Source organism: Ceratotherium simum, chromosome 24 (assembly GCF_057802395.1).
Source record: "Ceratotherium simum simum isolate JZ-2026a chromosome 24, ASM5780239v1, whole genome shotgun sequence".
Classification (NCBI taxonomy): domain Eukaryota; kingdom Metazoa; phylum Chordata; class Mammalia; order Perissodactyla; family Rhinocerotidae; genus Ceratotherium; species Ceratotherium simum.
The window spans coordinates 28,696,614-28,723,141 of record NC_141923.1 but is presented as its reverse complement, the minus strand read 5'-3'; the positions used below and the strand labels follow the sequence as shown (position 1 = coordinate 28,723,141).

Genomic DNA, 26,528 nt, shown 5'->3' with positions numbered 1-26,528 from the left:
GGCAGGGAAATGACCTGGTTTTTTTTTTACATTTGAGGAACCTGAGGCTCAGGGAGGCAATGTCACCTGCCCAAAGCCACACAAGTGTAAGATCAGGCAGGCATGTCCGCCAAGGTCCGAGTTCACAGCCCGCCCCCGCCTAAAGCTCTTTTCCAGTAGAGCAGAGGAGGAACGGCGCGCCGCCCCGGGGTCCCAGGAGTGAAGGGCGCCAAGCTCAGAGCCAGCTCCGCGGACAGGTCGGGGAGGGCTGCACTCAGGGAGTCGCCGGACAGTCGTAGGCCCCTTCGGCAGCGCCGCGAGCTCTGAGAGCACCCCCGGGCTGCCGGGCTGGGACGGAGACTCCTCGGCGGGTCCGTCGATCCCCCCCGCCCGCCAGTGGTTCGCTCCAAACACCCCTCCCCGCGCGGTGGGTTTCCCGGCCAGCCCCACTTCCGGTTGCTGCCGGGCCCTATATCCGGTGTCCGCCCGCCCTCGGCCCCGCTACCGCTGCGATGCTGTCCAGGTCCCGCTGCCTGTCCCGGGCGTTCAGCCGCTCGCTCTCCGCCTTCCAGAAGGTATGGTCCGGCCGGGCCGGGGCCCCCCGTGGGTGAGAACCCCGCTGGCGGGCAGGTGGGCGGCCTGGGGGCAGGGGCGCGGCGCGCCGGCCAGGCACCAAGGGCACCGGGACGCGGAGGCCGCGGGCTGGGCGGCTCGGGGCCGCCGTTGCCCTTGGGGCAGTCTTGCGGAGCCCCGCGGCCCCTCGCTTTCCCTGGGCCGCCGGCGCCGCGGCCCCTGCCGTACCCCACCCTCCGCGCCGGGGCCAGGGAGCCGCACAGAGCAGCGCCCGCCGCGACACGAGACTCGGAGTTTGGAGGAGGCGCCACGGAGTCCCCGACGGGACCCAGGGGCCGTCCCCTCTGCTGTTAAAGTCAGCGGGTGTCAGTCCGGTGGGGAAGTTGAGAGAGTTTGGCAGGCCCCGTGCGCTGACTGGGACTGAGAACCCTGGCTCTTGCATTTACGTCTGGAGTCATGAGATTCACCTGTCACCAGCGCCTGAACAGCTTTGAGTCTGTACTTAAAAGAAAGAGCTGTTTATTCCTTGCGTTTATCCCGGGTGACGTCGATAATGTCTTCTTTCTCAACAGGGGAACTGCCCTCTAGGGAGACGTTCCCTGCCTGGTAAGTTCTGCCCTTGCCGTCACCAAAAATGTTCTCCTCCAGGGCAGAGCAGTATGCGAGGAAATCGGAATGCCTCTGTTTCTCCCCATGATTTTCAGATAGATAGGAGTGAAACAAAATGTTATTTAATAATAACAGCTGTCATTTATTTATTTAGCACATGGCTACTGAGTTTCTGCTGCATGTTGGGCACTGTGCTAAGCGCTCACCCGAGACAGCAGTTGACAATTCTTGCCCTCCTGGAGTGTACAGTCTAGTGGGAAAGACAAAGTGTAAATTGCTAAACAAATGAGCAATCATGAATTTTGGTTAAATGCTGAGAAGGAAACAAATGAAGGTGGACAGAAGAGGCCTTTTTAGTAGGTGACATTAAAGCTGTGACCTGGAGGCTGTGACAGAGCCAGCACAGTGACGAGCAGGAGGAAGGGAATAGCATGTACAAAGTCTTTGGGGAAGGAAAGAGCTTGTCAGTGCTCCAAAACTGGAGAAAAAGGTGATTTGGCCAGAGCATTTTAATTAAATGAGATAGAAGATGGTGTAGAGACTATTGGAAGGAATTTAGATTATATCTCAATAATTTTTTATATAGCTGGAATAAATATTTGTTGAATGAGTCAGTCTTATTGTGGGCTTTCTGTGTGCTAAGCATTGTTCTGAGTACTTTCTGTGAATTTTTCAGTTAATCATCAAGAAACAGTAAGAGAGGTATTCTGTTTTACAAATGCATAGCCCAAGGCTAAGAGAGGTTAAGTGCCTTGACCAGGGTCACTCAGCCAACTATTGGTCAAGCCAGGTCTGCCTGACTCCTCAGCCTAAACTTTTAACCCATCATGTTATCGTTTACTCCTGTACTCAACAGATCATTTATTGTGTTCTTACTACATGCCAGGCATTGTGCTAAGGGACAGGGATACAGATGGTTCCTACTCTTAAGGATCTTAGGTGCTACCTGGGGAGACAGCAAATATACATTTATGCACACATAAGGACATAATTACATTGTGATGACTGTGAAAGAGAAGTGTAGGGTGTAATGAGAGGGTAGGATGATGTAGCCCAGCTTGGGAGGGTGGAGAGTGCGGTGGGAATGTCAGTAAAGGCTTCCTCGAAGAAGTGACATTTAAGCCAAGTCTTCAAGAATACATAGGAGTTAGCCAAGAGAACTATATTCCAGGCAAAGGGAATTACTTGTGCAAAGGTTTTCAGGCAGGAAGGGACTTGACTGGTCATAGAAATGGAAAGGAAGCCTGTCTGGCTGGAAAGATAGGGAGAGCTGACAGTACAGGAAAGTGTAAAGTTTTTGAACTTTATCCTAAGAGTCATGAAAACATAGCACCTAGTGCAGTGTTAGCTCATAGTGGACTCTCAATAATAAATATTCTTTTTTTTTTTTAAGATTTTATTTATTTATTTTTCCCCCCAAAGCCCCAGTAGATAGTTGTATGTCATAGCTGCACAACCTTCTAGTTGCTGTATGTGGGACGCAGCCTCAGCATGGCCAGAGAAGCGGTGCATCGGTGTGTGCCCGGGATCTGAACCCCGGGCCGCCAGCAGCGGAGCACGCGCACTTAACCGCTAAGCCATGGGGCCGGCCCAATAAATATTCTTTTTAACTGGAAATCCTAAAAAATATCAGTAAACGTTTTCTCCATTTTATAGACTGGCAGGATAATGGCAAGAGCCTTGTACTTGAGGTTTGCATCGTGGCTCAGGGCTTCACCTTGGGCTAGTCACTTAACCTCTGGAAGCCCTACTTATATGTGAAATGGGAATAATGGCAGATGGTTGTTTCGCTTCAGGGAGTTGTGAGACGTGAAAACCAAAATGAGGTTATTATGTGCAAGCTTTTTATAAACCCTAAAGGACTGTACAAATGAAACTTGCTGTAGGATAAATTCTAAGTTGGACTCAGAGTTCCAAAAATCACTATAGGCTGCTGGCTGTTCTAGCTCAAAGACATGCTAAACTTGGGATTTGTGCTGCAGAGTTGTTGGCTGCTGGACAAAGAGGTGACTTATTTGACTCTGAAACTCTGAGGAGGTGGGTGCAAGAGAGAGCTGGCTCCCATTTGGTGTCTCCTGAGCCCATGGCTCAGAAAGATCTGAAAAAATAAGACATATGAAAGAATATCTTCAGGTGAGGCAGCTGTAGTAGTTAGTTGTCAGTTGGGGAAATGCAGTTATCTGTGATAAAGGACAGTTGGTGGGGCAGAAAAGGGGCTCCCACCTTGTAGAGTGTGACCAGAGTGGAAGACCTCAGGAAGAGGGTGGGAAGACAATACCATACTGAAAGAGGGATAATGATTTGCTCAGTTGCAGAACAAGCTGGAGACCCTGGGTCTAAAGTAGCCCTGTTTTTGCTAATACGGTTCAGGCAGTAAGACTTCCAGCTCAGTACATTTTAAGTTACCAGGGAAACAGAAACCCAGACCAAATATCCCCCTGCTTCTAAGATTAGGTTATGTGTGGTCACAGGTTAAGCCATCACGTGTCTTTCTCAAGCTTCAATTGTACTTGAAGACTTGGGAAGTAGACACATTTTATTATGAAAACATTGAAATAATGAAAGTTTATGTATTTTAAGGTAAATAAGATTATAAAACTACCTCTGGCTTTACCCTTAGAATTCTCACCTTTCTTCTTCAAACACATACCCACTCTCAACCCTACATACCCGTTGCTCTCTGCCATTATGGTTACTTTGGTGGAAAAGTTTGAGAAGCAGGACTCTGTGTGTTGAAGATTGTATTGTTGCTTGCACTTGATCCTGCTGTATCTCAGAGTTAGGGGGTGAACAGACTTCTTTGGTTAAGAGTTGTTTTGTTTCTTGCAGGGGTCTCCTTATGTCAGGGACCAGGTTATCCTGACAGCAGGAAGATTGTGTAAGTATCATTGGGGAGCACAGATTTGTGGTCATGGGATATTTAAGATACCAGTTCTAAATTTCACCATCTGATTTCTTCACTGGCTTCCAGGCCTGGAAATTGAGGTGGTTATATTGAGTCCCTAGACCTAACCTCGATGTTAATTTATTATGTGTGATGGACCTTGAGCTTCAGCCCCATGTCAAGTGCTAGACCAGGAGTGTGCCTATCCTCAGGTGTTTTAATTATAAGGAAAGTGAAGTTGGAACCCTCTTTTTATGGGAATAGATATAGAAGGGTGCTCCTAAATATTCTGGTTGGATACAAGTGCAGCCAAAGGGCTGGAGGTTATATTTATTGTGGAGATTGAGAGCATCCTCTTGGTAGCATATTCATTTTAGAAACAGTAAAAGCAAAAGACTAGTCGGTTGAGTCCTGCGACTTTGACTAGTTTGGAGGGAATGCTATTATTGCATCATGCAGCATTTGGAGAAAGGCCACACGTGTGTTTCACATTAACTTCTGCTTATGAATGTTGCTTAATGCTACGTTGTATTCCAAGCATTTTCAGGGTGGTGGTAAGAGGATGCTCTCTAGTTACCTGTTAAACAGCTATCAAGCTACTTTCTCTGTAGGGAGAATCTTCAAAATGAAGGGTCAGCAGATTAGCTCCTTCTCTGTGCATCACAATGGAATTTTTTTTTATTGAGAAAATGATGCACTCTGTATTAGAAGTATGAATTCCTGCGTTATTTTTGGAGGGCAATTTGGCATTCATAAGTCTTTGAACTCTGTGTACCTTTTGATCTAGCAGTTCCATTTCTAGGAATCTAGACTGAACTCCTGGTATACCCAGATTTCTCTCAAAATTGACAAACAGGGGATTGGTTAAACTATGCCATGTTAATGTGTTTGCACTATGGTAAGTGGGAAAAAGCAGGTTATAAAATGATTCCATTTTCTACTGTACAGTATAATCCTATTATAAATGTTCTTTTTGCTGTTTCCAAATATTCTACAGTGAACATCTAATACTTTTTATAATTTAAAAAATTATTTAGATTCAAAATGTACTACTTATCTGCCATGTAAATGAAAATTGGAGCAACTACAAATCTCTATGCAATAAATACAACAAATTACTATTTGAAAGTAAATTATTAAGACAAAAACAAAACCTAAACTTTGAGGGGTGAGGTCACACATTAGAGTAGGGTATCACCCTAACCTAATATCTGTTTTTGTGCTGTGTTTTGGTTTTTTTCTGTGAATAAGGTACCCACTTTATTTTAAAAATCTTTTCTTGTAAAACTACTTTTGGTTTTATGTTTTTATTTAATAGGTTATACATTTACATGGTTCAAAAGTAAAAAGAGTATCCATGAGAAGACTTTATCCTTGTCCTCCAGTGCCACCAAGTTCTTCTTCCCAGAGGCAGCCAGTGCTGCAGCTTCTTGAGTATCTTCACAGAGCAGTCTCCACATTTGCACATTGCCCCTTAGTTCTTGCCCATGAGCTTGTACTCATACATGGTTATAAACTTTATGCAGAAAACTTTGTGTTCTGTATTTTTTCTATAACATATGTTTTTTCTCTTGATTCTACATAGATGTTATGGTTATTTTGATGTTATAAAGGTTAAAATATCAAAAGGAAACTTAAATCTGTTTTACTTTTCTATTATAAAGGTGCTTGTTGTAGAATATTCAAACAATTTTGAAATGTAGAAACTCCCTGTCAGTCCAAATCACTCTCCCAAAATGTGTATGTATGTGACAGATAACCATAGGTACGGTATATACCCATGTCTCCTGTTCTCCAGAGGTAACCACTGTTAATGGTTTTGTGCATACAAGGTGATATCATTCTCCGTTTACCTTATTTGAAGTTAGTGCCATATCAAAAAATACCTTGGTCTTTTGAGGTTCCTCTTGAATGAGTCCAGATTGGACTGATGTGCTGCCTCTTAGTAAGAGAACAGAATAGGAGATACTATGAGTTTTTTGGTTTGTTTTTGTGGGGTTTTTTTGCATATAACCTTTGTTTTACTTCCAAGTTAACTATCTCATCTTACTGCCTTGTCTGACCTAAATCTGTAATTCTAGGTAGAGAAATTCTGTTGTATGGCACAATGGCATATACCCCAAGGGCATGCAATTTATCTCACTTGGATTTAGTTAAGGAAAAAAACCTACTCAGGAAGCTAAGTCCTTTTGGTGGGTGTGCAAAAGGACCAAGATGCTTATCTTTTTCTTCAAAGAACCAGATGTAAGTCTCTATATTTTGAGAGCCGGCATTTCACTGCAGCACAGGGTCCTGGACTCACCCAAGGAGCTCACTACTTAAGGTACCCAAGTCATTCAGGCTCTACTCTAGACCTGCTGAGTCAGAATCTCTGGGGATGGGGCCTGGGCATGTATGCTTTGAAAAAGTTCTCCCCGGTGACACTGATGGGCACCCCTGGTCAAGAATCACTGATTTAAACAGAAGATCCATGGTGTGCCTTATCTAGACCAAAATGTGAGTGGTTCAGCTGCTAAAGCAGTTTACTTTTATGTTTCTTTTGTAGCATTAACAGCAGTAGTGTCTTCAGCGTTCGCTTCTTCAGAACTACGGCGGTGTGCAGTAAGTACCTGCCTTATTGGGAATGGAGTTTTACTAGGAAGAGCAACAATCCACTGAGTTTAACTAAAGAAAAACAAACATTTTTAAAGGAAAAATATAGACTACTTGTGATTTTCTTTTTTGCTCTTTTCCTAGAGGAGGATGTGATTACAGTCAAAACCCCAGCATTTGCAGAATCTGTCACAGAGGGGGATGTCAGGTGGGAGAAAGGTAAGATTTAGTGGCCTCTCACTTCTTAAGTTTAAACACTTTCTACAAGTCCCCTCTCTCACCGTGATAATCAGTGGGACCTATGGCTCCACCCTTTTCTCTACATGCCATGTGCTTTCTCCTGGCCCTATAGGAAAGAGGTCTTGTAACACACCTGCCAAAAGGGATTTTGTGGCTACTGGAGGCTGCCCTCTAACAGATAGCCTTTGACTGTCTTTTCAGCTGTTGGAGACACAGTTGCAGAAGATGAAGTGGTTTGTGAGATTGAAACTGACAAGGTAGGCTTGTCCTATATTAGTGCCAATTTTTCATGTCTCCCCTTGGTTTCTTAACCTAATGAAAGAAACAGGGGCTGACTGTTAATGTTTAAAGATAATTTTTTAACTGGCTCTAACCTCAGTTGTAAATGTGTTAGAAGAGCTCATTTAAAAAAGAAAGCTTTGAAGTTTAATTTTAGATCCTTCTAGGTGTATGTATTATGTACTTTAGTAGTTTTAGTTTTGTAGCCTTTTTTTTTTTTTTTTTTGGTGCATGAGCTGTTTCCCGTTGTCCTTCATGTATCACTTGGAAGCAGATTAACTGAATATTGGTTTAATGTTTCTGAGAAAGGACGGAAAGGGTGAATCCTCACAGTAGCATTGACTTGTCATTACTCTTACTCTGAAAGTGTGGCCTTGGCATTTCTATATGCAGGGTTTTGTATATCAGTGTTGCAACTGTTGTGACTCATATTTGAGATTCTGTACAATTAACTTTCTAATGCTGAGTAAAAATTGGACTCTTTCTCCCTCTGTCTTCGTTTTCCAGACATCTGTGCAGGTTCCATCACCAGCAAATGGCGTCATTGAAGCTCTTTTAGTACCTGATGGGGGAAAAGTAGAAGGAGGCACTCCTCTTTTCACACTCAGGAAAATTGACGGTAAAGAAGTTCTCCAGGTTGTCAAGGTCTCCAGTATTCCCCCTTGAAATTGGGGCTGAGCATAATGTACTAATTCCTTGATACCTGAAAGACTATTTGGCATTCCAGCTGCCCTTAGTTGAGGGAATAGGAGGGGTGATATTTATATAGTGTGAAGTTTAAATGTCAAGTTCTAGAAGAAAAGGACATTAAAAAAATAAACCTCATAATGCTCAGTTCTTTCCATGTATGTTTCTTATGCTAGACCTTTTTTTTATTTTATTTTTTTTAATTTTATTGTGGTCACATTGGTTTATGACATTGTATAAATTTCAGGTGTACATCATTATACTTCTATTTCTGCATAGATTATATCATGTTCACCACCCAAATGCTACTTACAATCCATCACCACACACGTGCCTAATCATCCCTTTTGCCCTCCTCCCTCCCCTCTTCCCCTCTGGTAACCACTAATCCAATCTCTGTCTCTTTGTGTGTGTTTGTTGTTGTTTTTATCTTCTACTTATGAGTGAGATCATATGGTATTTGACCTTTTCCCTCTGACTTATTTCGCTTAGCATAATACCCTCAGTGTCCATCCATGTTGTCACAAATGGCTGGATTTCATTGTTTCTTATGGCTGAGTAGTATTCCATTGTGTATATATACCACATCTTCTTTATCCATTCGTCCCTTGATGGGCACTTAGGTTGCTTCCAAGTCTTGGCTATTGTGAATAATGCTGCAGTGAACACAGGGGTGCGTGTATGTTTACGCATTGGTGTTTTCATGTTCTTTGGATAAATACCCAGCAGTGGAATAGCTGGATCATATGGTAGTTCTATCCTTAATTTTTTGAGGAATTGCCATACTGTTTTCCATAGTGGTTGCACCAGTTTGCACTCCCACCAGCAGTGTGTGAGAGTTCCCTTCTCTCCACATCCTCTCCAACACTTGTTTCCTGTCTTGTTACTTATAGCCCTTCTGAGGGGCATGCAGTGATATCTCATTGTAGTTTTGATTTGCATTTCCCTGATAGTTAATGATGTTGAACATCTTTTCATGTGCCTGTTGGCCATCTGTATATCTTCTTTGGAGAAATGTCTGTTCAGGTCTTTTGTCCATTTTTTAATTGGGTTGTTGTTTTGTTGTTGATGTATGAGTTCTTTATATATTTTGGATATTAAGCCCTTATCAGATATATGGTTTGCAAATATCTTCTCCCAGTTGTTAGGTTGTCTTTTTAGGATTCTGTGTTCTGTTTCTGTGAAAAATGTTGGTGGAACTTTGATAGGGATTGCATTGAATCTGTAGATTGCTTTAGGAAGTATGGACATCTTAACTGTGTTAATTCTTCCAATCTCAGAGCATGGAATATCTTTCCATTTCTTTGTGTCGTCTTCAGTTTCTTTCAGCAATGATTTTATTTTATTCTTTTTCTTGCAATTGTGAATGGGATTGTATTCTTAATTTCTCTTTCTGCTGCATCGTTGTTAGTGTATAGAAATGCAACTGATTTTTGTATGTTGATTTTGTATCCTGCAACTTTTCTGTATTCATTTATAATTTCTAAAAGTTTTTTAGTGGATTCTTTAGGATTTTCTTTACATAAAATCATGTCATCTGCAAATAGTGACAGTTTTGCTTCTTCCTTTCCAGTTTGGATCCCTTTTATTTCTTTTTCTTGCCTGATTGCTCTGGCTAGGACTTCCAATACTATGTTAAATAGGAGTGGTGAGAGTGGACATCCTTGTCTGGTTCCTGTTCTTAGAGGGATAGCTTTCAGTTTTTCACCATTGAGGATGATATTAGCTGTGGGTTTGTCATATATGGCCTTTATTATGTTGAGGTACTTTCCTTCTATACCCATTTTATTCAGAGTTTTTATCATAAATGGATGCTGTATCTTGTCAAATGCTTTCTCTGCATCTATTGAGATGATCATGTGATTTTTATTCTGCATTTTATTACTGTGGTGTATCACGTTGATTGATTTGTGGATGTTGAACCATCCCTACATCCCTGGAGTAAATCTCACCTGATCATGGTGTATGATCTTCTTTTTTTTAATTGTGAAATTTTTGTTGTACATTATTTTTGTCAGTCACCATATAAGTGCATCTCTCCACCCCTTGTGCCCACCCCCCCAGCCTCTTAGCCCCTGGTAACCACCAAACAGTTGTATCTGTCTGTGTGTTGGTTTATCTTCCACATATGAGTGAAATCATGCACTGTTTGTCTTTCTCTGTCTGGCTTATTTCACTTAACATAATACCCTCCAGGTCCATCCATGTTGTTGCAAATGGGACAATTTTGTCTTTTTTTATGGCTGAGTAGTATTCCATGGTATGTATGTACCACATTTTCTTTATCCAATCATCAGTCGAGGGACACTTGGGTTGCTTCCATGCCTTGGCTATAGTGAATAATGCTGTGATGAACATAGGGGTGCATAAGCCTCTTTGGATTGTTGATTTCAGGTTCATTGGGTTGATACCCAGTAGTGGGATAGCTGGATCATAAGGTATTTCTATTTTTAATTTTTTGAGGAATCTTCATACTGTTTTCCATAGAGGCTGCACCAGTTTGCATTCCCACCAGCAGTGGATTAGGGTTCCCATTTCTCCACAGCCTCTCCAGCATTTGTTATTTTTTGTTGGTGATTATAGCCATTCTGACGAGTGTAAGATGATATCTTAGTGTGGTTTTGATTTGCATTTCCCTGATGATTAGTGATGTTGAGCATCTTTTCATGTGCCTATTGGCCATCCATATCTCTTGTTTGGAGAAGTGTCTGTTCATTTCCTTTGCCCGTTTTTTGATCAGGTTGTTTGTTTTTTTGTTATTCAGTTTGTGAGTTCTTTATATATTATGGAGATGAATCCCTTGTCAGATATATGGTTTGCAAATATTTTTTCTCAGCTGGCGGGTTCCCTGTTCATTTTGATCCTGGTTTCGTTTGCCTTGTAGAAGCTCTTTAATCTGATGAAGTCCCACTTGTTTATTTTTAGTTTTGTTTCCCTTGTCTGAGTAGACATGGAATTCAAAAAGATCCCTTTATGGCTGATGATCCCTTTATAGGTAGTGTACTACCTATATTTTCCTCGAGGAGTCTTATAGTTTCAGGTCTCACCTTTAGGTCTTTGATCCATTTTGAGTTAATTTTTGTGTATGGCAAAAGAAGATGGTCTACTTTCTTTCTTTTGCAAGTGGCTGTCCAGTTTTCCCAGCACCATTTATTGAAGAGACTTTCCTTTCTCCACTGTATGTCCATAGCTCCTTTGTCAAAGATTAGCTGCCCGTAGATATGAGGTTTTATTTCGGGACTTTGAATTCTGTTCTATTGATCTGTGTGTGTCTGTTCTTGTACCAGTACCATGTTGTTTTAATTACTATCACTTTGTAGTATGTTTTGATCATGGTGTATGATCTTTTTAATGTATTGTTGTATTAGATTTGCTAGTATTTTGTTGAGGATTTTTGCTTCAATGTTTATCAGTGATAGTGGCCTATAATTTTCTTTTTTTGTGTTGTCCTTGTCTGGTTTTGGTATCAGGATAATGTCGGCTTTGTAGAATGAGTTAGGAAGCTTCCCCCCCTCTTCAATTTTTTGGAAGCGTTTGAGAAGGGTAGGTATTAAATCTTCTTTGAATGTTTGGTAGAATTCACCAGGGAAGCCGTCTGGTCCTGGATTTTTATTTTTGGGGAGGTTTTTGATTACTGTTTTGATCTCCTTACTGGTGACTGGTCTATTCAAATTCTCTATTTCTTCTTGATTCAGTTTTGGAAGGTTGTATGATTCTAAGAATTTATCCATTTCTTCTGGATTATCCAATTTGTTGGCATATAGCTTTTTGTAGTATTTTCTTATAATCTTTTGTATTACTGAGGTGTCCGATATAATTTCTCCTCTTTCATTTCTGATTTTACTTATTTGAGCCTTCTCTCTTTTTTTTCTTGGTGAGTCTAGCTAAAGGTTTTGTCAATTTTGTTTATCTTTTCAAAGAACCAGCTCTTGGTTTCATTAATTTTTTTCTATTTTTTTAGTCTTTATTTCATTTTTTTCTGCTCTGATTTTTATTATTTCCATGCTTCTACTGATTTTGGGCTTTGTTTGTTCTTCTTTTTCCAGTTCCTTTAAGTGCACTGTTAGATTGAGATTTTTCTTGTTTGTTGAGATAGGACTGCATTGCTATAAACTTCCCTCTTAGAACTGCTTTTGCTGTATCCCATAAATTCTGGCATGTCATATTTTCATTTGTCTCCAGGTATTTTTTGATTTCTTCGTTGACCCAGTTATTGTTCAGTAGCATTTTGTTTAATCTCTACATATTTGTGACTTTTCTGGTTTTCTTCCTATAGTTGATTTATAGTTTCATACCGTTGTGATCAGAAAAGATGCTTGGCATTATTTCAGTCTTCTTACATTTATGGAGACTTGTTTTGTGACCTAACGTGATCAATCCTGGAGAATGTTCCGTGTGCATTTGAGAAGAAGGTGTATTCTTCGGTTTTTGGATGGAATGTTCTGTATATATCTACTAAGTCCATCTGTTCTAGTGTGTCATTTAAGGCCAGTGTTTCCTTATTGAGCTTTTGTTTGGATGATCTATCCATTGGGGTAAGTGGAGTGTTAAAGTTCCCTAGTATTATTGTGTTACTGTCTATTTCTTCTTTTATGTCTATTAATAATTGCTTTATGTATTTAGATGCCCTTACGTTGGGTGCATAGATATTTACGAGTGTTATATCGTCTTGTTGGATTGTTCCCTTGATCATTATGTAGTGCCCCTCTTTGTCTCTTCTTACAGTTTTTGTTTTAAAGTCTATTTTGTCTGATATGAATATTGCTACCCCAGCTTTCTTTTCATTGCCATTTGCATGGAGTATCTTTTTCCATTCCTTCACTTTCAGTTTGTGAGTGTCTTTAGGTCTGAAATGCGTCTCTTGTATGCAGCATATATATGGGTCTTGTTTTTTTATCCAATCAGCCACCCCATGCCTTTTAATTGGAGCATTTAGTCCATTGACATTTAAAGTAGCTATTGATAAGTATGTACTTAATGCCATTTTTTAACATTTTTTCTCGGTGTTTTAGTGGTTCTTCTCTGTTCCTTTCTTCTTCTCTTGCTCTCTTCCCTTGTGGTTTGATGGCTTTCTTTAGTATTATGTTTAGGTTCCTTTCTCTTAGTTTTTTGTGGATTTAGTATAGGTATTATGTTTTAGGTTCCTTTAGTTTTTGTGTATTTATTATAGTATTATGTTTAGGTTCCTTTCTCTTAGTTTTTTGTGTATTTATTATAGGTTTCTGGTTTGTGATTACCATGACGTTCATATATAGTAACCTGTGTATATGGCCATCTATATTAAGTTGATGGTCTCTTTAGTTTGACCTCTATCTGAAAGGTCTACTCTTTGACTTCTCACCTCCCACATTTTATGTTTGTGATATCATATCTGACCTCTTTTTTTGTGAGTTTGTATCCTTTACCCTCTTATCATGGAAATAGATAATTTTTCCTATTCGTGGTCTTCTCTTTTCCCCTTAAGTCCCTTTAGCATTTCTTGTAGGACTAGTTTCTTGGTGATAAACTTCTTTAATTTTTGCTTGTCCTGGAAACTATCTCTTCTTCCATTCTGAATGATAACCTTGCTGGGTAGAGTATTCTTGGCTGTGGGTTTTTTCCTTTTAGCACTTTAAATATATCATGCCACTTTCTTCTAGCCTAGACCTTTTTCTTAAGGATATAATAGAAATGAAAAAGATTCTAAAGACAGTGATTTTTTTTTTTCCCCCTCCTCAACCCTGCCATCAGAATCACGTGGGGGCTTTGAAAATAATGCAAATGCCTAGACTCCATGGCCCAGGGATTCTGATATATTAAATCTGGGATTATCAGATCCTGGTTATCTATCATAGTTTTTGTTGTTTTTTTTAATGTTCTCCAAATGATTCTGATACACAGCCACGGCTGAGAGTCACTGTTTTAAAGTGAGAAGAAGCAATATTTCATGGTGCAGTTATGGAGAATTCAGTGTAGTTTTTTCACATCTATTCTCTCATAACATTCCTAGAGAGGATTGGTATCTCTCTTGGGAAGAAATGAGAAATAAGGAAATGAATTTGTCCTGGACCTCACAGTCATTATTAGAGATCAGAAAAGAAAATAACTTTTTCTGATTCTTAGTTAAATGCTGTAACTAGTAAAATCTATTTCTTTCTCATTGTTAAAATAGTTAAGCAGAGAGCTGGTAGAGTGCATCAATGAGCTTGATCAGGGCAAGACCAGAAGCCCCGAATGGAAAGAATGTACAGTAGAAGGCTAGAGAATAAGATTTATTCTTCCAGTTGAAGAATTCCATCTTCTGATCATTCATTCCTTAAAAGAATGTTTTTCTAATTTAAATATAAAACCAGATATGATGTTCAGATGGGTAAATTAAAAATAAACATCTAATTTAAAGTTGTGAGTTTATTGCTTAACCACTTCATTGATTTATGAGAGACATCTTGGATGAAATGCTCTGAACTCTTAAGTCTAAATGAGCCCTTGATTATTTACAACTTTTATTTTTTAATAGTTGAGTATGCTTTCAGATGTTATGTTAAAATATAAGGTGAGACTGTCAATATTACTATCACTACAAATAGGTTACTTTTATGTAGGTATTTCAACCTCTTAAATTCCATGGGTTTATTTTGCTTAGAAGGTTACATTTCCATGGGCTTAGTAGGTGCTTTGAAAGTAGTTGCTGAATTTGATGATCAATAGATATTTGTGAAATCAGGAAGGCAGCTGAATTAAGTCAGTTATCTGATAAAGGACATGTAGGAGCCCTGGGGAATAGAAGAACAGTGCCTTATATCATTGTGTGTGTCTCATAGTGCCTTGCATATATAGCAAATACCCAGTAAACATTTGTTAATTGGTTGGAGATAGAGCTTTTGCATCTGCAATTTGGTTGCTTTACATTCCAGACAGTGCCAATGGCATCTATTTTTCTTGTTTTCCAGCTGCTCCTGCCAAGGCCAAGCCAGCCGAAGCTCCTGCTGCTGCAGCCCCAAAAGCAGAGCCTACAGCAGTTCCTCCTCCCCCCCCAGCATCCGTACCCACTCAGATGCCACCAGTGCCCTCTCCCTCACAACCTCCTGTTAGCAAACCGGGTAAGCCTCCACCTCCCATGCGTCTTTATATGGGAGGAGAATATTTCATCTAATGTCATGTTCCCTCCCAGGGTAAAGTCTGAGACTAATAATCACTCTGAATAGGCTCCGTTGGCTGCTTTGTAGAAAGAACTCTAGACTTTGTATCAGAAGACCCGGGTTTGCACCCAAGCTTTCTATTTACAACTGTGTGACTTCTGGCTAGTTACTTAACTTCTCTGAGCAGATTGTTTTTTTTTTTTTTAAGATTTTATTTATTTTATTTTTTGCCCCCAAAGCCCCAGTAGATAGTTGTATGTCATAGCTGCACACCCTTCTAGTTGCTGTATGTGGGACTCGGCCCCAGGATGGACAGAGAAGTGGTGCCTCAATGCGCATCCAGGATCCGAACCCGGGCTGCCAGCATCGCAGCGCGCGCACTTAACCACCAAGCCACAGGGCCGGCCCTGAGCAGATTGTTAATACCAGGGAAGTTGATAGTTGTGAGCAGATTGTTAATACCAGAGAAGTTGATAGTTGTGAGCAGATTGTTAATACCAGAGAAGTTAAGTAACTAGTCAGAAGTCACACAGTTGTAAACAGAAAGTCTGGGTGCAAACCCAGGTCCTCTGATACAGATCGTTCATTTGTGAAGTGGAAATGGTACTGATACACCTCAGAATATCTTGAGGATTCCATGACAGTACAGTATGAAAGCACTGGCACATACTCAGTAAATGTTTCTTTCATTTTCTGATGCAGCTGTTCCCCCCTCTTGGTTTTTAGTGTCTGCAGTAAAACCCACTCCTGCTCCTCCAGCAGCTGAGCCAGGAGCTGGCAAAGGTCTGCGTTCAGAACATCGGGTAAGCCACTGAGGACCACTTCCAGGAAACAGAGAGGCAGTGTTGAGATTAGTGGAGTGTGAGTATGGTGGTGCTTACCATTGAATGGCTGGCAGCTCACTCTCTTGGTCTTGACAGGGAAACTGAATTTAGGAAGTGACTTGTTCACAGTCACGTAACTATCAAATGATAGGACTAGAACCTGAGGTCTTCTCAATACTTGTCCAGTGGTTTTTCCCACTCTGTCATGCTACCAGTGAAATGCCTTGGGTGAGTAAAGTATTTGCAGGGGATGGTAGCTTAGTAACGCACCCTCTCCCTCCCACTTCAGAGAGGTGGTTTGGTGAGCTCTATTCCTATGCTTCCGGGATACTTAGCTGAGGGCTACACAGTAGCAGTAGCTGTCAGGAGCAGGCATAAAACCTCAAGGAAGTATGGTCAAGAGTGTGGGTTCCTCTGCCTGAGAATATCTCCTAAAAATACTACAGCCTCAAACGTTTGTTGCTTATAAGTTTCCATTCCACAAGTAGCTATTGTCATGCAAGTCTTTATCACCAGAAGTTGCCCTATTTGTAATGATTCTTGGGCTGGCTAGCCCTATACCACATTCTTCCTTTTCATAAATTGGTTTTGGTTTTTAAATCAAACTGTTTCCTGAGCCTGCATTCTTGGTCAAACTTTAGGTGCATATGAGAGAGTAGATTTTGTCTGTGTTTCCTTGTTCTTGCTCAGGAGCAGGGCCACCCCAGGAAAGAGGAAGCCTGGAGCTCTCATTGTACTTAGATCCTGTACTCCTTAACCATCCAGTCCTGGCAGGCAGAGTGCTCCCTCAGACTAGTAGGGAGTGCTTGATCCACAGAGACCAGACTGTCGGTACTTATCCCACTTTCACTTTCAGGAGAAAATGAACAGAATGCGGCAGCGCATTGCTCAGCGTCTGAAGGAGGCCCAGAATACATGTGCAATGCTGACCACTTTCAATGAGATTGACATGAGGTGAGAGCACTATGTCTTGTAATCCCTGTGCCTTTTCTTTTGGAGAACACTTGAACTTGCCCCAGTCCCTACCTAGTGCTGATTCCAAAACTAACTTAGCAGGGAGGAGGTACTGGTTTACATTTCTTGTTGACTTACACAGAGTGACCCACTGGTTTCATTCTCTAGTTGACTTTCCTAATACTATGTCTGCCTCCTCTATGACTTAAAAAACAGCCTTTTGGAATTTTATACCTGAATCTTGTGATTTCTGATAAATGAGGCTAGTAATAGTCTTAAACTCTGATGACTAATGTTGAGTTGCCAAGTTGAAATAGGGCAACCAGGCCAATAAGGCTTATGCCCGGGCCTACCCCTTAGGATGGAGAACCACTTGACAGAATGCCCAAAGCTGGGGCACCACACCCTGCTCTTTCTCACAGTGACTGCTCCTTATACTGTTCCTAAGCGACTCAGAATTGGGTGGGTGAAAAGGCATAGGCTTGTCGTCTTTCACCTTTCCCAGCTTTGATAGTGAAATGGAAAGCAAATTGTGTTTTTAGAGAAAAACTTCAGAGTATTAACTATAGGGGCTAACTCACTATACCTGTTTCTGTAGTGAGCTAATTGTTGACTGACTTATTTTCTTCAAGATTTTGATGTTTACAAGTATCAGCACTGTAGGGAAGAGAATGTAGTTAAATTTAACATTTTTTGAGGGCTTACTGTGTATAAGACATTATACCGCATTTAAGGGGGATACAAAGGTGAGTGAAAAAGAGGGGCCAGCCCGGTGGCGTAGTGGTTAAGTTTGCACGCTCTGCTTCGGTGGCTCGGAGTTCATGAGTTCGGATCCTGGGCACGGACCTACTCACCGCTTATCAAGCCATGCAGTGGCAGGCATCCCACATATAAAGTAGAGGAAGATGGGCACAGGTGTAAGCCCAGGGCCAATCTTCTTTAGCAAAAAGAGGATTGGCGACGGGTGTTAGCTCAGGGCTAATCTTCCTCATCAAAAAAAAAAAAAAGATGAGTGAAAAAGAGCTTACTATTTGGTTTGGATAAACACAAAGTAAAGTCTAGAAACATAAGTATCACAGGGCCAGCCTGGTGGCGTGGTGGTGAAGTTTACATGCTCTACTTCGGCGGCCAGGGTTCGCAGGTTCAGATCCTGGGCGCAGACCTACACCACTCATCAAAGCCATGCTGTGGCAGGAACCCACGTACAAAATAGAGGAAGAAGGGCACAAATGTTAGTTCATGGCCAATCTTCCTTCCTCACCAAAGAAAAGAAAAAGAAAAAAAAGTATCAAAAGGATACAAAGAGTATGAAATGGAAAAGAGAATGAGATCATTTGTTTTTGAGGTAGGGGCCTGAGGTAGGGAGGGTAGGGTCAGGAAAGGCTTCCTGGAGGGAAGAGAGTTTTAATAGGCCTTAAAGAACCGTTAGCATTTTGACACAGGTAGCATTGTGGAGGAAGGTCATTCCGGACCGTGTTAACAATATGGACCTGACACAGATGGGAAAGTACAAGATACATTTGAGAAATATCTGCTGTGAGGAAATAAGTGTAGGAAAGAATGGTAACTTTGTATCCATATTTCAAAATGTTTTGAATGCCAGGGAAAGAGTTTATATTTAATTCAGAAGGTAAATCATCAAGTCTTCAGGCCATCTCTTTGCTTCTTTTTGTCTTAAGTGTTTAGTCTGCTAATCTACTTTTCATTAGAGAAATTTATTTTCCTTTGGAATGGGTCTGAAAAGTATAGAGAAGGCAGTGGTTTATTGACAGTGTACTGTGGCATTGTTCACAGCGTAGGGCTCTGTGGCCTATTTTACTAGATGTCATTCCTTCTATTTTGAAGCTCCCTAAAACGACTGGATGTCATTCAAGCTCAAGATTTCTGTCCTATCCATAGGATGTAGGGAAGGACCTTGACTAATGCATCCCAAAGGCTGCAGCTTATGTTTCAGTGCATTAGGGCTAAATTGTACACAAATTGAATTGGACTTTGAAATTCTACCCAATTCCTTAAGACAAAACATGTAAATATTTATGGCCTTGAAAGATGCAGTTGGCCCAACAGCTTTGTTTGGAAGGTAAATGCAATAGCTGGATCTCCTTTCAGCAGCTAATCGAGGTGTCACTTAACGATGGCCTGGGGTCTCGCTGCAGTCAGTAATCTGGTTTAGATTGAGTGCCCTTTGGGTCTTGTGCTGATCAGCTAACCCATAAGGGGCCTTTCTGAGACCTTCTTCTCTTTCCTGTTGTCCCATTCTCTGCCTCCAAGGGCAGAGCTCTGAAATAGAAACTACTTAATGACATGACAATAGCATTTGGGCAGTTTTGAGAGCAGAGATGTTCATCACTTCTCTTTCCCTCTTCTGCAGCTCTTATGTCTTGGGAACCAGTAATGTCTTTAGGGTGGTAATCCTAGCACTAAATAAGGTTAGACTCAGGAAAACAAACATTTTAAACCCAATCAGTTCCCCCAGGAAAACTTCCTTTTTCAAAAACAAAAGGTCTAAAGGGGGGAGTTGAAGTTATACCATCTTATCTTTCATGCTCATGTCGATTTAGGCCATTATAGGGAGAAAGGGAGAATTGAGCATTTGGGCTTGAGATAAAGTTAAATTCAATTTCCGTCATGGAACTGTATGTATTCCCATAAATACTGAGGTTTCTGCAGCAAAATGATGGGAAAGCCATTTCCCATTCACTCCACAGTATGTGTGTGGTATGTATATAGAACAACCAGCCCCAAAGGAACAAAGGACTCCTCACATCGCGAAGGCTTCTCAGAGGCCCTACTACTCATACTTTTAAAAGCTTAGGTCCACACATGGCCACTTTTCTAAATACCAAGGAAACCATGTCCTTTAAACTAATCTTAAGGGCAAGAGCTGTGTCTTCGTTATCTTTGTATTTTCGTGTCCAGCATTGACCCTCACATGTGGTAGGTGTTAGCACCTGTTGGAAGGACCAAGCAGATGAAACTGCTAATTCTGGGCAGATGAAGAATGAATCTGCTGACTTTCCCATGAGCCTAAACGAATGCTGTATACTCATCCATATATAGTCATGACTGCTTTTGCTCACATGGAGCCCATACACTTGTGGGGTTTGGTTTTTTTTTTCTTTTTGTTTTTCACTAATTAAGAGATAGGAAGAATGTCACAAGGAAGTCATAATCAGGTTTTATGGTGTTTTTGAAACTAATTCTAACAAGAAATAAAAAGAATATTGCTTATTTTGTGGACTTTATGCTTAAAATTTTTTTTTCCCAGGGTAGATAGCTCATGATTTTAGTGTAGCTAGAAATCACTTGCTCATCTAGAGCAAGAATGTTGGTGTGCCATGTGATCTCTTGTTCATATTATTGGTCACTGTAATTTGTGACTTCTGGCACATGAAGGAGCCCTATGAAGGGCTCAACCCACCTTAAAGACAGATTGGACTTTGTATCCCAGTTTTGTAAAGAAACAAGGTTATTGTGTTGACCTCTAGTGGACTATTTCTTTACTTTTTTTGGTGAGGAAGATCAGCCCTGAGCTAACATCCACACCACTCCTCCTCTTTTTGCGGAGGAAGACTGGCCCTAGGCTAACATCTTTGCCCATCTTCCTCCACTTTATATGGGACGCCGCCACAGCATGGCCTGACAAGCGGTGCATCGGTGGGCACCCGGGATCTGAACCCAGGCTGCCAGCAGTGGAGCCCGTGCACTTAACCGGTATGCCATGGGGCCAGCCCCCAGTGGACTATTTCAAAACCTGAACTTAGGTAGATGGTCCAGAATGAGGGAAAAAAGCTTACCCACTTGTGTCCATGGAGTTAGAAATTGGTATGAAAGTCAAAATCGAGGCTTTGTGGTCAGTTTGTTTTGTAATGTGTTTTTGCAGTAACATCCAGGAGATGAGGGCTCGGCACAGAGATGCTTTTCTGAAGAAACATAACCTCAAACTAGGCTTCATGTCGGCATTTGTGAAGGCCTCAGCCTTTGCCTTGCAAGAGCAGCCTGTTGTAAATGCAGGTGAGTTTGCGGTGGCCAGAATCACAAGAGGTCCTGGGACGTATGTGTTTGAACACAGACCTGCTCCTACAGACAGAGACACAAAGATGGGGGTCAACAGACCAAGGCTTTTTATTTCATATCTGTGAAAACATGAGTGTCTTCCCCAGGGATTTCATGACTCACCTTCCTGAAACAGCATCCTAATTACCTTTTCCCCACTAGCTGGACAGAATAGTTTCTCTTCCTGGTGCCTAGCTTCGCAGCTGCTCTGGCAACAGGCAGTTCTGAGCCAGCCCAGCTCTCCAGGCTTCTCATGTCAAGGTGGAAGCTCATGTTCTGGCTAGCGCCCGCCTTCTCTTAAACCCTAAATCTTGGGGTCTGACTTCCACAGTTGGCAAGGCTCCAGAGTGACCTTTGATTTCTGGTCAGTGGACCTCATTGGGAGGTCTTGGGCTTGGCCCTTCTTTCATGGACTTGGTGCTTGTTTTCCTTACTTTTTGCTCACCTGCATCGTTGAAATGTTGACCTGCCAAGCAGTTCTTCTTCCTATTAAATCAATTCTCTGTTCCCTGAAAGATTAGAGAGGGGACAGTGACACTTTTGCAACCCTCAGCAATGCCAGGGTCCCTAAAGATCTACAAATAGAGACCCTAGTCCCTTCCATCTTAGTCCCCTAGGTAGAAGGGCTGTCTTTGTTTTGCCCAGATGTGTACCTCCTTATTTCTTCTGATCCTCTCATGCTTCCTGATTGGCTCTCTCCATCCCTTTCTTCTGCCTGCCCATACATGTAGGAATTTCTCAGAATTCTTTTGGCCTCTTTCTCACTTGACATGCTTTTCCTGGGTGTCTGACCTAACAGTACAGCATAGACTTTCTGTGGAAAATGATTCCCAAGCCTTTTCTCATGAGTATTTTCTCATGAGCACTAGACCTAAATTTTCAGCTGCTGGTGTGCTCTCTCAAGCTAGCATATTAAAGCCAGACCACCCTGCTTCCTCCTAAGTCACCTAGAAACCACCCTGTTTCCTCTTGAGTCTCCTAGAAAGAGGCTTCCCTTGCCCCTTGTTGAAAGTGGACAGCAGAATGGGCAGCATCCCCCGCCTACTTTGCTAATTTGCCTTTTTTGGAGCACTTCTTAAACCTAGCAGTTAGCTAAAGGAAGGCTTGAGTGGAATTAGTTAACAAGAACTTAGTGCATACCTATCCTATGGAAGCCAGTGTACTGAGCTCTTTGAGGGCTGCCAAAGAAATGGATACTCCTCCACTCAGGCTCAGTCAGGGCACTTGGGAGATGTTACAACTGGTTGACATGGGAGTAAGAAGAGTCTGCCACTTGTAAGGAAGTGGGTTTTGTGCTGGTTGGTCAGCCCCCACTGTACCAAGCACTGGGGATTTTTACTCTGTTCAAATATTACCTTATTAACCGAGGCCTGGGGGGTTGTATGTAACATGTGTTTTCTCTCTCATAGTGATTGATGATGCAACCAAAGAGGTGGTGTATAGGGATTATATTGACATCAGTGTTGCAGTGGCCACCCCACGGGTATGTTGGGGCAGAAAGTGGGCAGCTCTGGTCTTAGACTCTCACCTTATCAGTGTGAAGAAGCAGACCCCTGGGGGAGATCCTTTCTGTAATTCTGTCTTTTTAGAAGGGCGTTAGTAAAAGAGTAACCTATTTTTGACCATACCACATTCTTTTATCTTAATGTCAAGCCTAAATATTTTAGACTCTGTTAATCACATTGAGTAATTGAGATGTTCTGGGGAGGGCAGACCATTGGCTTGAGTCAAGGGAGTTGTAACTATAAAGGGTACTGTTAATTTGCAACTGAACACAGCTTTCCACTCTCATCAGGGTCTGGTGGTTCCCGTCATCAGGAATGTGGAAGCTATGAATTATGCCGACATTGAGCGAACCATCAGTGAACTGGGAGAGAAGGTAAAATAGAAAGGAAGGAGCATGTATATGAGTTATTGGGCAGGTCAGGGAAGAGAGCCTGGGGAAGGCTGGGCTCCCCTGTGAGCTGGAGCCTCACTTTGTTCCATAAGAAGTGCACATCCCCTGAGAACGGCAGTCACCCCCAAGAGCCGAGGTATGGATATCTGGCGGAGCTTAGCCTACTCTCATGACTGAAGATCTCATCAGATGAGACCTGCTGGGAAAAGAAAAGGTCCTGAAGTCCTATTTTTCTCTGGTGGAACACTAGTCACAGGCGTTTCAGCTAAACAACTTGCATGCTGAAGCTAGAACTTGGACACAGTAGATCAACATGATCTCAGATACAAGCCTTCTGGACATCCTTTAGGTAAAGAAAGCTTGGTTAACTTGATATGTCAATTATGAAATCTTCGTTTTTAGGCCCGAAAGAATGAACTTGCCATTGAAGATATGGATGGTGGTACTTTCACCATTAGCAACGGAGGCGTTTTTGGCTCGCTCCTTGGAACACCCATTATCAACCCCCCTCAGTCTGCCATCCTGGGCATGCACGGCATCTTTGATAGGCCAGTGGCCGTGGGAGGCAAGGTAGGAACCATCACTGCTAAAGTCTTAGCAGCTAGGTGATGAGGAGGGGGAAATCTAAATGCTAATTATAAAACATTCACTATAATTTCAGGGATAAATTCCATCTCTTAGTTTCTAATTAATAGCTAAGGCACTGATTCTCAGATTGTGGTGTGTGGATCTGCATCATCTGGGAACTTGTTAGACATGCACATTCTTGGACCCCTTCTCAGACCTACTGAAGCAGAAACTGCAGATGATTCTGATGCACATTAAAGTTTGAGAACCATTGAGCTAAGAAAGCTTGCTCCTTCATCTGGGGCCAGTCAACAAGCTTCATTCTCCAGGTTGCTGTAGGGGGATACAGCTGGAGACATGGTCCTTGCCCTCAGGAAACAGAAGGGAACAATGCAGAGCAGTCTGCGAGCTGTCAAGTTGTCTGATAAGACTTATAGGTTCTCCGGGAGTTCAGGGAATGAGGTCAAAGGGTCTTGAGTGGGTGTTGGAAGAGATGTTGGTAGGAAAATGTTTTCTGGGTCTCCTGTGTTTAGAACCTTTTTGGTTCACTGACTCCTTTGTGAATCCAAAAACCATAGACCTTCTCCCCTGAAAATGCTCACACACCCAACTTTGCATGCTATTTCAGACAATTTGTGGACCCCAGGTTAAAAAAAGTTTTTTTTAATTACAACCCTAAAAAAGAAGCTGCAGACAACCAGAACTGAAGGAGAAACTTTCCGTGTAGACGGAAAATCATCAATAAGACGGAAAACACATCAATAAGAGGGGAGAATGTGTTTTAAAAAGGCAGTTGTGGGGCTGGCCTGGTGGCGCAGCAGTTAAGTGTGTGCCTTCCACTTCGGTGGCCCAAGGGTTCACAGGTTCAGATCCTGGGCGCACACCGATGCACCACTTGTCAAGCGATGCTGTGGCAGCGTTCCATAGAAAGTAGAGGAAGATGGGCATGGATGTTAGCTCAGGGCTGATCTTCCTCACAAAAAAAAAAAAAAAAAGGCAGTTGTGAGGAGACTCGTATTTTCTTGGTTAAGCTTCTGAGTGTGGGAGCTTTGCACTAAGCGTAAGCCTTGGTCTTTAAAAATATTCTAGGGCCGGCCCCGTGGCTTGGTGGTTAAGTGAGCGCGCTCCACTGCTGGCGACCCGGGTTCGGATCCCGGGCTCGCACCGACGTGCTGCTTCTCCGGCCATGCTGAGGCCGCATCCCACATACAGCAACTAGAAGGATGTGCAGCTATGACACACAACTATCTACTGGGGCTTTGGGGGGAAAAAATAAATAAATAAAATCTTTAAAAAAAAAAAAAATATTCTAAGTATCTAGAAGCAAAGTCAATAGGAAGGGCTCTGGAACTGGGAACTCTCTTATGGCCTGTGCTTTCTCATCTCCCCTCTTCAGCGGGGCTTTCTCTGCCCTGCTGCAGACAAACCTGTCAACTTCTCCTTTCTAGGTGGAGGTGCGGCCCATGATGTACGTGGCACTGACCTACGATCACCGGCTGATCGACGGTAGAGAGGCTGTGACTTTCCTCCGCAAAATCAAGGCAGCGGTAGAAGATCCCAGAGTCCTCCTCCTGGACCTCTAGGAGGAAGCCACATGCCCTACACATTGACCATGCAGGAACTGAAAACCAGTCTTCTCCCTGTCCCCTCATGGGTCCCAGGTTAGCCTGGTGACAGACAGGCACATGCTGTTGGCCTCATGAAAGGAAGCCAGACCACTATGTAACCAGCAGGTCTTTTCTTGGCGTTCCTGTCAGGCTCTCTCCCTCTCTTACACTCGAATATCTTATTTCCTTAGGCTTGAGGGAAAGAGAGAGAGCCTTAATGGATGCTCATTAATATTCCTGCCTTCCTCCATTAGTCCTCTGCAGAGATGATTTTGCTTCTTCCCTGTGCCACTATACTATAGGACCATGTGATTAAGTTTCTACGATTTGAAAGTCTGTTCTCCAGAGATGTCTAGTGGGGCGCTGTGCCTCCCAGGCTCAGAGCAGCCTCTCTCCTGGCTGTGCATATTCTCACTCAATTCCACTGGAGGTATTGACCACAGGCCAAGAGGTGCTGCTTTGCTTCTTAAATGGCACCTTCATTCTCACCTGTCATTGACTTCAAGATGCCTCTTCTACCTCTTCCAGGAAGTACAGGCCAGGGGATCTGGGTGGGAGGGGAGTGGGCTGTGTTGAGAGGGGAGAGGGCAGATTCTCCCTGAGGTCATATGTTATAAACAAGACAGGAGCAGAACCCAGGCCTACCCTCACACTCTCCATCATAGCCTCGCACCAGGAAGACCCATTTTGGCAGTCACACACAGCTGTGGTTGTGCCAACCTTTCCAGACTGCTAGGAACCATTCTAGCACATTGTTCTCATTTAGAGCAGATTCAAGCACATCATGGTAGTGGGACAGAGCATGGTCACACCCAAGGGCTGGAGCCTGGTTGAGATTGGAGTGAGAGGCACTGTGGATTGGCTCAGATTGACTTGGGCTCTTAAATTTCACCGGTATAAGCACGTGGACTGAGAGGCAGTTTTGTTCCTTCCTGCGTCATGGCCCTTAGGGAGTGGGGCCTTAGCTCTTCCTCTGCAGAACACAGGTCGGGGGAGGATGGACTATGGTGGAAACCAGCCCCAAGATGGTAGTACACAGTGGGGAAACGGCCGATGTCACCTCTGAGGTACTGCCTTTTGGGTCTGGATGCAATCATTGGAATTCCTTGGAGGATGGTTGAATGTGCATATCTTGTCACGAAAGCTACTGGACTTCATCGCTTTGTATCCAACTGCATCCAGGCCTGAGGCTGCTGACACTTGACACCGGCAGCCCTTTATTTAGTGCAGAGTGCCCAATTTGTATCTTGAGCGAGGAAGCTAGGCCTGGGGGGTGGGGTGAGGGGAAGGGGTGGGAGCCAGTACTGAGTGCCTGCAGCATCCACTATGTCTTCACTATTCAGAACTTGTAACTAAAATATTTAAAGAAACTGATTTTAAATGCAAATTAAAGGGCAAATGTTCTCAAACAGGGTTCTTGCTTCTGTGTTCATTTTGGTTACTGAGGTTGTACAGGTCTCCAGCACTGTGATTGTCATTAGCATTGAAAGCCACGTAATGTCCCCTTGACTACCTGTGATATCTCAGACTTGAAATAAGTTAACACTGTACTAATTTGACAGAAGACCAGGAAAGTGCCCTGGCTTCCTTCCAGTGAGCTCCTCAAGGCTAGCAAGCCATATGCTTGAAGAGACATTGGTTCCTAGCTTTGTGAAGCCCTTT

The 26,528-nt window shown here is 42.6% G+C and overlaps 1 protein-coding gene across 2 annotated transcripts; it reads left to right on the top strand.

The window, feature by feature from the left end:
- Positions 1 to 446: 446 nt before the first annotated feature.
- On the top strand, positions 447 to 25,089 carry DLST (dihydrolipoamide S-succinyltransferase). Of its 2 annotated transcripts, XM_087448193.1 has the most exons (16): positions 447 to 554; positions 1,125 to 1,158; positions 3,991 to 4,039; positions 6,282 to 6,368; positions 6,591 to 6,646; positions 6,782 to 6,856; positions 7,079 to 7,134; positions 7,664 to 7,775; positions 14,773 to 14,922; positions 15,688 to 15,764; positions 16,642 to 16,739; positions 20,623 to 20,753; positions 22,205 to 22,278; positions 22,591 to 22,674; positions 23,095 to 23,262; positions 24,708 to 25,089. In XM_087448193.1, the coding sequence occupies exons 1-16, from the start codon at positions 492 to 494 to the stop codon at positions 24,840 to 24,842; spliced, it is 1,449 nt and encodes a 482-aa protein (XP_087304319.1). In that variant the 5' UTR covers positions 447 to 491; the 3' UTR covers positions 24,843 to 25,089. The 2 variants fall into 2 exon arrangements, with proteins under 2 accessions (XP_087304319.1, XP_004426418.1); XM_004426361.3 differs by lacking the exon at positions 6,282 to 6,368.
- Positions 25,090 to 26,528: the final 1,439 nt, after the last annotated feature.

Excerpts from the sequence above, each read along its gene's own strand:
- DLST (XM_087448193.1), top strand. The coding sequence starts at position 492 with ATGCTGTCCAGGTCCCGCTGCCTGTCCCGGGCGTTCAGCCGCTCGCTC. Across the intron at positions 1,159-3,990 it reads AGGGAGACGTTCCCTGCCTG|GGGTCTCCTTATGTCAGGGA; the intron begins GTAAGTTCTGCC and ends TGTTTCTTGCAG. Across the intron at positions 20,754-22,204 it reads GCAGCCTGTTGTAAATGCAG|TGATTGATGATGCAACCAAA; the intron begins GTGAGTTTGCGG and ends TCTCTCTCATAG.